The following is a 10759-nucleotide window of genomic DNA, read 5'->3' as shown; positions in this document are numbered from 1 at the left end:
CTGACGCCAGCTCGGCCGGGCCCGAAGAGAGCCCCGCCGAGCTCTCCCGCGTCCCGCCCCTTCCCCGAGGCCCGCCTCCTGGGTGGTGCCCAGGCGCGTGTGCAGCTGCGGCCCAATGGGAAGGCGCGGCGGGAGAGGGGTGGGAAGGCCGGCGCGGACCGGAGGGCGGGAGGGGCGCGGGGCTTAGCGTGTGATTGGCAGCCGGGCCGGCCAGTGAGCCCGAGGCGGGGGCGGCCGCGCATCAGAGCGCGAAACATGGCTGGGCTAGGTGGCGGCGTCCGTGGCGGCGGCTACGAGAACGCCGGCGATGAGGGCGACGAGGGCGTGCTGCAGGCGGCCGTGCAGGTGTTCGCGAAGCTAAAGGTGCCGCGGATCCGGGAAGCCCCCCGGAGCAGCCGGGGGCCGGGCGGCGGGCTGGGCAGGGCCTACTGCGGAAGTCGAGAGCGCCACAAGCGCGGCCGAGTCTCTCAGTTCCCGGCCGCGGCCTTGTCCGTGGCGTCTGCTCCTTGGGCGGCCTTGGGCGGCCTTGGGCCGCCGCGCTTGCTGTCTCCGTGGTCCGTGCCTGCTAGTTCCGGCCGACGCCACGCGCGGGCTGCACCTTAACTTACGTTGCGGGAATTCTGCAGGACCTTGCCGGGCGTCCGAAGCATCTGACGCGGGAACGGCACGGGCCCTGGCCTCTGGGAGCTCGTGGGGTCTAGGGGGAGACAGGCAGAGCCCGTGCCACCTTGTCGAGTCAGTGTCAGGTGCCCGTGGTGACAGTAGCCGGGTCAGATAGCCATCCCGGGTGCCGCACGCACAGCCGCTGCCCTGCCTCCCTCCGTCGCCTGTCTCCCATCACTTTCCCCCTCCTCCCACCTCCCCTCCTCCCACCTCCCCTCCTCCCACCTCCCCTCCTCCCACCTCCCCTCCTCCCACCTCCCCTCCTCCCACCTCCCCTCCTCCCACCTCCCCTCCTCCCACCTCCCCTCCTCCCACCTCCCCTCCTCCCACCCCGACACTCCAGATAGGCGCTATTCTGCCTTCTCCCAGGCCTTTCCCTCTGGTCCCATAGCTGGGAGCCTGGCTCAGAATCTCAAGAATCTTGCCAAAGCCTCTAGTTGCCACTAGGTCTAACTAAGTGCGAGCCTAGAGCGGGCTTACTTACAGGAGGTGGGGTGACAGGCAGCTGGGGATGTGGGTTGAGAATGAGGAACACTTAACTCTGGGCAAGATGGAGGGAGAGCCCTGCTCGCCGGGGGTGCGAGCTGTGGAGCCTGTGTATGCTGACAAGCCTGGTGTGTGCTTGGAGGTTAGTAAATGTGTGTGTGAAGGAAGGAGCATTTCAACCCTTAAGTCATACTCACGTTCTAAAGCTTCCTGGTTTTCCTTGCCTTGCTTAGGATCTCAAGTGCCCGGTCCTTGAGGGTCTTTATATCACAGAACCTACGACCATTCAGGAACTGCTGTGTAGTCCCTCGAAGTACCGCTTGGAAATCCTGGAGTGGATATGTGTTCGGTAACGTCTTCGTTTGTTCCTCCCCGTCCCCGGGGTGCACCAGGCACCACTCAGCCCACCTGGGGAAGCTTGGGTGTTCGATACTCCCACACAGCTCCCCACCCTGCCGCAGGCCACCATGAGAGCAGCGGGTTGGGTAAGAAGTGCCGGCCGTGCAAACCATGCTCAGGTTTGCCTTGGAAGTGCTGCCCCCCATCCCCCGGCCGGTGCTTTAGCTGATCCGTTTGCCACCTTGCTCTACTAGTTTCAGAGCTGGCGGGCGCTTCAGTCCTTTTATTCTCAGACTGGACTTGTGACCTGTCTTGCGTCTGGCCATTGAGTGACAGGCAGGGCCAAGACCCTGTTTCCCAGTCCTTCAGGTCAAGAAGTGCTGTGGTGAGTGTGCATAGCTCTGTGCAAGGGAAGCGAAGGCTACCCAGATGGCAAGGTTGGTACAGGAGTCCCTTGGGAGGCCAGGTCTGAACCCGTTCCTCTACAGCCTGGCCCCTCGGCCCTCACAGCTCAGGAGGATGTCTGGGCAGGAGCCTGGTGGAGGAGCAGTGAGCATGCAGCCTGCCCCCAGCTGGCGCACCTACTATACCGTAGGAGGTCAGCAGGCCCGGCCCTGGGCTGGGTGTCCTACGAATGGCTGGGACGGAGTGGAGCATTTTCATGTCCGAGCCTTTGTACTTCAAGCCGCCTGTCCTGGTGTCCTCCAGGCCCTCCCCCAGGGCTCTGCTCAGAGAGCTCTCATACCCTTTTGCTCTCTCCCCTGGAAACATTCTCAGGTCTGTGCATAACCTTTAAAGACCCAGCTCACACATCCCCACTCCTTTTGAAAAGTCTCCAGCCCCCCGGCCCGAAACATATCCCTCTTTCCCTCGGACACCCACAACCTTTCAAGCACACCCTCCCAGAGCCCTCAGCACATTGGTTCTGTCTAGGCCTGCTGTTCTGTCTGGCTCTCCAAAGCACTGGGAGCTGCTGGCGGGCGGATACCAGGCAGGACTCATGTGTCAGCCCCAGGCTGCAGCACAGTGTTGGACATCCTTGAAATGTGCTGCAGGCTGTTGGCTGATAAGCAGGTTCACGGACACATGCACACCCATGTATCATTCCGGGCGCCTCAGGCCCGGATGGGTGTCCTCAAGGAGCGGGGGCTCTAGTGGCTGCAAAAGGCCCAGGCACGAATCCCGGTGTTGGGTGTACCTCTGCAGTCCGAATGTTATGAATGTTGGCATGGGGGAGGTGGCACTTGCTGTGGGAGGGGACAGGTAATGGTGGGTGCTCGTTTCAATAGGAGTGCGGAATCGAGGTATGGGAGGCAGAGCTGGGCAGCTGCGGCCCGACCGGCAGCGTGGGGCAGCTCCTGCCTTGCAAACCACGGGAGGGCCTTTCCCCTTTCTGCTCTGGGCAGGGCAAGCATGGGCCAGGGACTCAGCATACTAAAGTTGGCATTTCGGCAGGGTGACTCAGGGGTTCTGTGGTGGATGGATTTGGAGGGGAGACAGTGGAGGTCGGGAGACTGGTATGGAAACTGTTGTAACAGTCCCGGGCAAAGATGGCAGAAGCCTGGCTCGCATGATGGCCACCGCCAACCCTGGAAGGACCAGTGTGTGGTCCTGCCGTCTGGGAGGAGGGGCAGTGGCGGGGATGCCTGGGCCAGTGCAGGGGTCTCGAGTGTTCCCCCCAGGAGGAGTGGGGGCCACAGCCATGTCTTGGAGAGGCTCTCATGGGAGGGAGCCCAGGTTTGCCTGCTCAGGCTGAGGCTGGGCAGTGGGTCACCCTGCTGAGTGGGAGGGATGGGTGGGAGTCTCTGGGTACATTTTTCAGATGCTTTTAGTACTTTTATAAATACAAGCAGCTGAATTCTTTGAAAGAATACACAGGGAACGTACAGTTACTTCTTATGATCCCAAGCTGGCAAAAGGCCATAGGCCTTTCAAGGTCCCCAAAAGAGGATTGGCTAGAGTTCAGCTTCTCCCACACTTCAGATCGGCTCTCTCTGCCCGTGCCTTCACCCCTTCAGCCCTCGGTCAGGGTCGCCTTGTCCAGCCCGCTCTGGGTGGAATCTGAAAGCTGCAGCCAGCATTGGCCTTGGGGCTCGGTATGCTGGCTCTGGGTGGCCCGGGCGTTGAGCGGGTCCTCAGCGTGGGGACGGGGCAGAGCTGCAGGGCCCCCGGCGTGGCTGACTTGAAGGCGCCTGCGTCTCCTTGACTCCTGCACTGTACTTGCTCTGGAGGCCTTGAGTGCCTGTGCCTTCTGCCCTGCTCCCTGCTGCCTCAGGGATCCGCTTCAACGGAAGCCCTTCCTCAGCGGGGTCACTTCGGCTTTGCTGGATTTGTTCTTCGGTGTGTGGAAGTGTTTTGCCGGGGTCCAGCCTGATGGAGTGCTGACTGAGTGCGCTCTGCTCCTTGGCACCTCGTAAGTGGGAACGTTGCCCTGCGCCCGGGCCCAGCCTCCCAGCGCTTGCCGTGCTAGGGCCTTTTTCTGCCCCCTCTGCCCCATCCCTCTTTGGCGGAAGAGCTGGTTGCCTCGCTGAGTCACGAAGTCACAGGCGGCGCAGCTGAGGTCCCCCCTCCGCTGTAGTCCTGCTGTGGAGTCCTCAGGTCCGGGACAGCCCCGCCTCCTCCCAGGGCCAGGGCAGGTGCGGCCTGGGCGTTCATCCGGAGGCATGGTCCTGGGGAAGGGGAAGCGAGCCCTCTCCATGGGACAGCTACCGTGCCCTCTTCTGCCGCTAGGTGGGCAGGTCCCTAGCACTGGCGGGCGTCCACACCGTGATGGCAGAGTAGAGTCTTGGCCCTCACTGTCCTGCGGAAGGAGCCTCTCGGCTTTCTGTAGGGAGGGCTGGCCCCGGCAGCCAGCTCCTGGGGCTCCCTGGCAAACGGGCAGCAGTCTCGGCTGTGCGAGCGAGGCTCCCACGGCCTAGGTGCTGTGCTGGGCCCGGAGCTCACGTGTGGGGCTGTAGTGGTCAGACGAGCCCTGCTCCCGGCGGAGACCTCCGGGAGGCCTGCCAGGTATGGTAGCCCTTACTGCCTTTGGATGTGGTCTGTGTCTGGAAACGCTTTTGCCCACCACCTCGGTGTCTCTAAGCAAGGTGCTTAGGAGTGGCCACTGTCCCATTTATCTGTCTGGTCTCGCCAAGGCTGGGGCCCCGCTGGACCCACGGGAGGCGGCTCGGATTGCCGTCTCCCAGTCCAGAGGCTGGAGCTGTGATCCCAGAGCCTGTCACACTGGGAGCCCTCAAACGGTTTAAGGCTGTGACCTGGACTGGGATAATCTCCTAGTGACTTAAGCTTTTCTAAAAAGAGAGAGTGTCCTTGTTTTGAAAGAGTGAAGCATGGACGTACACTAACGGCAGATTATTCGGTGGCAAGAGGCCGTGGTGTTGATTTGTTAACGCGCACTGGTTGCCTTGTTTGTGCTGGCTGCCGTGGCATTAGGCCCCAAAAGTATGGAATGGAAGCTTATCGCCTGGCCTCAGCGAGCCTGCTGGCTGGGAGCTGAGAGCCCAGTGGGAGGATAGTGCCCAGGTCCTGCTGGGCCGGAGGGATGCCGGAGGGTCTGTGGGCTTGCCTGGCCCTTCCCTAGCTTCCTCGGGGAGACCATGTCAGCCGTGGGCATCTCGGGATGAGGCCGAGCCAGTGTGCTTGGGTCAGGTGGGAAGAAAGTACTCCAGGCCCAGAAGAGCAGACGTACGTGTGTGCAGAGAAGTGTGAGCAGAGCCCGGGCAGGACACGCAAGGGTGCCGGAGCGGGCAGGGCCTTGGTGGGCATCCTTCAAACGAGCCTGCGCCGTGGTTCCTTCTGAGAAAGAGCTCAGCGCTCCGAGGAATTCAGGATTTTCCTCTTGGGCAGTCGTTTTGTGTTTTTATGGTGAGAATTTAAAGATTTTATTTATTTATTTATTTGAGGGAGAGTGTGCACACGAGTGTGAGAGACAGAGCATGAGCAGGTGTAGGGGCAGAGGGAGAGGGAGAAGCAGGCTCTCCACTGAGCAGGGAGCCTGCCGACAGGGGACTGGGTCCCGGGACCCCGGGATCATGACCTGAGCCGAAGGCAGACGCTTCACCGATGAGCCACCCAGGAGCCCTATTGTGAGAATTTAAATTTCAGTATTCAGATTCACATTTCTGAGCTATGCTTTCAGGAATATTTTGTGTTTTTTTCCCCAGATAATTTATGGAATTGAAATTTACATCACATAAAATTATCCATCTTGAAGTGGGTATTTCAGTGTAATTTAGCACATGCACAAATAATTCACTTTTTTAGAGCATGTGTAAGGAGGGGTCATGAGGAGACCTCTGCTGCCTGCTCAGGACTGATGAATTTTGCTCTTTCCCTGCAGGGTCTGTCCGTCCTGGCAGGACAAGTTCAGCTCGCTAAAGGGGGCCCCAGTCGAGGTGAAGGTCCAAGGTGGGTCTGTGTTACGGGAGTTGGAGTTGGGTGGTGGATTCTGGACAATCCTGAGCTGGTGCGTGGCCTCCCTAGCAAGTTGTACTGAATTTCTTTTTGGATGGTGTTTACTTCTGGCTGGTGCACACCCTGGAGATCTTGCCAGAGCCTTCTAGAATTAGGGCACGCCCTTCCACACACTTACACACTGTGCATGGGCAAGGGGGACGGTTCCTTTCGTAGGGGCGTGCAGATGAGGCCAAAGATGGTCCCCCTGTGCGGCCCATCCAGCAAGGCACCGGAGGCAGAGACCGGTTCTGGCCGATGCTCCCTGTGCTTCTGTCCCCATCTTCCTGCTGTGTGCGCGCTGGGCCGCTCTTCTGGGCAGCCATCCGTAGGGGCTTGTCTTGTAGCGGCTTCTTTTTGATCCTTTGTGGGCAGAAACTGTCTGTAATCTGGTAATGAACATTAGGTAAAGGGGTGGAAATTACAGTCCTCACAATGGGGTCTCTAAAAGTCAAATGTTCTGTGGGCCTGCATTTGGCTCAGCTACTCCAGGGTGGGTGACCTGGATCCTGGAGCCCCAGTGCAGGCCCCCGCTGTCACTGCCAAATTAATTACCCAGGGATATTGCCCCCCGAGGCTGAAATGGGCTGACAGAACAGGGTGTTGTGTCTTGGAGCCTGTAGGCCTGGCCTGTGGGCTGGCCTGGGCTGCACAGAAGTGCTTCCCCCTCTCCCCGGTGTGTTATGTCTGGCACTTTCTTACTGATGGGACCGTGTCAAGGCCAGGTGAAACTGGCCGTCAGATTGCACCGGAATTCTTTATCACGCACCTGCACACAGATGCCTTCTTCCCTCAAGCAGGGGTGATAACCTGAGTCTTGCCTGCCTCTGGGGAGTGCGCTGAGTGTCAGAGCAGGTGGCAGATATGAGTGTCTGTCAGAGGGTATAACCCTCCGAAGAGGATCAGGGCGATTCCTAACTCATTTGAGCAGTGTTTATGGAGCACCTCCTACGCACCCGGCATCATTTTGGGAGCGGCCTGTGCAGCAGCGGGTGGCGCTGCTCACGTGGGCCTTGTGTGCAGGCTGGGAGAGACGGGTGATGCACGAAGGCAGGACAGTTCCGTAAGGGGTGCTGAGAAGTGCCATAAACCAAGCCAGGTGAGGGCAAAGTGGTACGTGGGTTGGGTTGGGAGAAGGGTGGTACTGTTGATCTAAGATCATTGGGGAAGCCCTTTCTTTTAAACACAAATTTGCAGGAAGGGAGGAAGCGAGCCAGGCAGATACCAGGAAGAGGAGTATTCAGGGCAGAGGGACAGCAGGTGCAAAGGGCCCGAGGTAGGCTTGCATGTGCCTTGCAGCTGTGAGGAGTACCAAGGAGGCTTGGGTGGCTGGTGCAGAGTGGAGAGCAAGGGGAGAGTGGTGAGGGCAGAGAGGCAAGAGGGCCAGCCGGATCAGGCCATGGAAGGACAACTTTTATTCCAAGGAAAGGTGTGGCTGGACTTCGGATTTAACAGCGTCCCTGAGGCCACTGAGCTGAGGACAGGAGGCCTGGGCAGAGGCCGGGAGACTCCTGGAAGGCTTTTGCAGTGATGTAGGCAGGACATGGGAGGGGGCAGTGGAAGCGGGAGTGTTGTTGGCCGGATCCTGGATGTATCGTGAGGGGAGGGTTGGCCAGACTCACCAAGACTTGGATACGGGCTAAGTAGGAGAGGAGGTGTGGAAGGCAGAGGGTTTGGCGTTCGGGGTTGTGGGCAGGGGGCATGCTTGAGGGTCTAACTGGTATTCCTTCCGTGTTTCCAAGGTTACTGGTGTTTTCACACAGATACCCTGCTTGCTTCTTGCACCAAACCTTCCAGAGCAAACGCCAGAGTTCCGCCTGTCCCACTGCTGAACGTGTCGGGGGGAGGAGCTGGGCCTTGCCTACGAAGGAGGAAAGACGCTGCCGCGGGGCCAGGTCGGGGATGCTGAGCTGGCATTGGCCACGGGCCTTCTAGCTCTGAGTCCTGGCCTTTATATATCAGCTGGTTACTCAGATGTGGCTGCGCATTCCCTGGACCATGCACTGACTCAGTTTTCCAATCTATAGAATGGAGCTGCGGCCCACCTTCTAGAGTTGCCAGCAAGGTGAAAGGAGGTGATGTTGATAAAGGCCTGTACGAAATTGACACATGGGAGCCATGGTTCCTTTTGCTTTGGCCTGGCGAGTTCTCTGAAAGGGGGGCATGCAGCAACTTTAGAAGGTTCCCTGACCTCTCAGCTCCTCAGGTGGCCGGCTGGCTTCCGCTAGAAGCCAGATTTCCTTCTGTGGAAGAACATCCGGTGTGACTCCTTATTTCAGTGCAGGAAACTCTCACCCAGGAGGTGCAAGTCCCATGGCAAGAAGCTGTCCTGGGCGTGCTGCCCGCCCCCCCCCCCCCCCGCCTCCCTGTCCACGCAGGCTTTCTGGGCCCAGCCTGGCCTCTTGGGCACTGGCCTGCCAGTGCCAGAGCAGAAGCCGTCTCCCCGGAGCAGCACTTGGCACTCTCCGGGGTGCACGGCCTCCTCTCCTGTGCGGGTGGGCGTCTGCAGCAACAGGGTCCTTGTGTTCTGACAGAGATGGTGAAACTCGGCCATGAGCTGATGCTGTGTGGGCTGGATGACCAGGAGCTCGTGAAGGTAAGAGAGGGTCCTCTGTCCCCACAGGCTGGGGGCCTCAGTGAGGCTGGGTCAGGGGTGGGAGGCAGAGCTCTAGTTACGGTGACCGAAAGGGCAGAGCACATGCTGTCCTCGGTTGAAGACATCATACCCACTGGCACTGCGGTAAGTACTTCGTATGCCAGTAGTTGTCACACTCACCTATGGCACTAGGTCCTTGTCCTAGTCCCATTTCACAGGGGAGGTGTCAAACCGCTTGTTCTGGGTCACCTAGTGACAGAGCCTGGCCTCAGTCCCAGGCCCCTGGTCCGAAGCCCCTGCACTTCCCCTTTCTGGCTGTCCCCCTGCAGCTTTCTATACAGAGGTGGCCCGAGCCCCTGCCCACATCAATCAGAGAAACCCTGCCCCTGCCCTTAAAGTCTTTTTTTTTTTATTTTAAATTTTAAATTTTTTATTTATTTGACAGGCAGATAGAGAGCACAAGTACAGCGGCAGGCAGAGGCAGAGGGAGAAGCAGGCTCCCCGCTGAGCAGAGAGCCCGATGCAGGGCTCAATCCCAGGACCCTGGGATCATGACCTGAGCCGAAGGCAGAGGCTTAACCGTTTGAGCCACCCAGGCGCCCCTCTGCCCTTAAAGTCTTGTCAAGCTTTTGGAATCATTAGTTTCACATTTTGGGTAGTATAAATAATGCTGCGAATGTCACTGTATACGTTTTTAACTGAAGACGTGTTTTCCGTTCTCTTGGGTGTATAGCTAGGAGCGGAATCGATAGGTCAGTGTAATAATCATACGTTTAGCTTTTTGAGGAACGTGGTGCCAAACTGTTTCCCCAAGTGACTGCACTGTTTTACATTCCTACCAGCAGCGCGTGAGGCTTCCGTTTTCCCTACATCCTCACCCACATCTGCTCGTCCTTTTGATTGCAGCCATCCTGGTGTGTGGGAAGGGCTGTCTCGTGGTTTTGATTTGCATTTCCCTGGTGACTAAGGATGTTGGGCATCTTTTCATGTGTTTGTGGCCATTTGTAGATCTTCTTTAGAGAAATGTCTGTATTCAGTTCTTTTGCCCACTCTTTCGTTGGGTTATTTGTCGTTCATTGTTGAGTTGTAAGAATTCTTTATATTTTCTGGATACAAGCGATGTCAGACATTTACAGATCGTTTACAGATCTTTTCTCCCATTTCCATACCTGATGTGTACTTTGGAGCACAAAACTTTCTAGTTTCAATGCAGCCCAGTTTATTTACTTTTTCTTTTGTTGCTTGTGCTTTGGCATTATGTCTAAGAATCCACTGCCAAATCCTGAGTCATGAAACTTGACGCTTGTGCTTTCTTCTAGGAGTTTTATCGTTTTAGTTCTCACAGTTAGGCCTTTGATCCATTTTGAGTTAGTTTTATGTATGGTATATGGTAGGGGTCCCACTTTGTTCTTTTGCCATGGCTGTTTAGTTTTCCTAGCACCATTTGTTGAAAAGACCATTCTTACCTTATTGAATTGTCTTGGCATCCTTGTTGAAAATCAATTAACTGTAAATGTGTGGGTTTATTTCTGGAATCTCCATTCTGCTCCACTGATCTGTATATCTGTCCTAATGCCATGCTATCTGGATTACTGTAGCTTTACAGTCAGTTGTAGTTTGTGAATCCTTCAACTTTGCTCTTTTTAGTGATTGTTTTGGCTGTGGGGAATCCCTTGAATTTCCATATGAATTTGGAATCAGCTTGTCAATTTCTGCAAAAAAGCCAGTTGGAATTTTGGTGGAGATTGTGTTGAACCCGTGGATCGTTTTGGGGAGTGTTGCTGTCAACTATATGAAGTTTTCCTATCCATGAACATGGGGTGTCTTTCCATTTACGTAGGTTTCCTTAATTTCTTTCAAAGCTGTTTTGTAGCTTCTGGTGTACACATCTAAATTTGTTCCTAAGTATTTTATTCTTTATGATCTCATAATTGGGATTGTTTTCTTTTTTTAAAATTTTTATTTGGATTCAATTTAGTTAACACACAGGGTATTATTAGTTTCAGGGGTAGAATTTAGTGATTCATCAGTGGCATAGAACACCCAGTGCTCACTACATCACGTGCCCTCCTTGATGTCCATCACCCAGTTATCCCCCGACACCTCCCCTCCAGCAACCCTCAGTTTGCTTTCTAGAGTTCAGCGTCTCTTATGGTTAGCCTCCCTGTCAATTTTCATCTTATTTTATTTTTCCTTCCCTTCTCCCATGTTCATCTGTTTTGT

General features: G+C 56.4%; 1 protein-coding gene across 2 annotated transcripts in view; it reads left to right on the top strand.

The window, feature by feature from the left end:
- Positions 1-227: 227 nt before the first annotated feature.
- The window catches only part of HAUS7 (HAUS augmin like complex subunit 7), a gene marked incomplete at its 3' end in the record, with an annotated part of 28292 nt that continues 17760 nt past the window's right edge, over positions 228-10759 (top strand). The window contains exons 1-4 of one of the 2 annotated variants that reach the window (XM_080795259.1): positions 228-363; positions 1383-1498; positions 5828-5895; positions 8475-8536. In XM_080795259.1, the coding sequence (XP_080651385.1) occupies positions 256-363; positions 1383-1498; positions 5828-5895; positions 8475-8536 (354 nt within the window). In that variant the 5' untranslated portion in view covers positions 228-255. The remainder of the gene's footprint in view (positions 364-1382; positions 1499-5827; positions 5896-8474; positions 8537-10759) is intronic. The other variant, XM_080795258.1, reaches the window with a different exon arrangement.

This window comes from Martes martes (genome assembly GCF_963455335.1).
Source record: "Martes martes genome assembly, chromosome: X".
Lineage (NCBI taxonomy): Eukaryota > Metazoa > Chordata > Mammalia > Carnivora > Mustelidae > Martes > Martes martes.
Note: the sequence above shows the minus strand (reverse complement) of the source record. Positions and strands in the feature narration are given on the sequence as shown.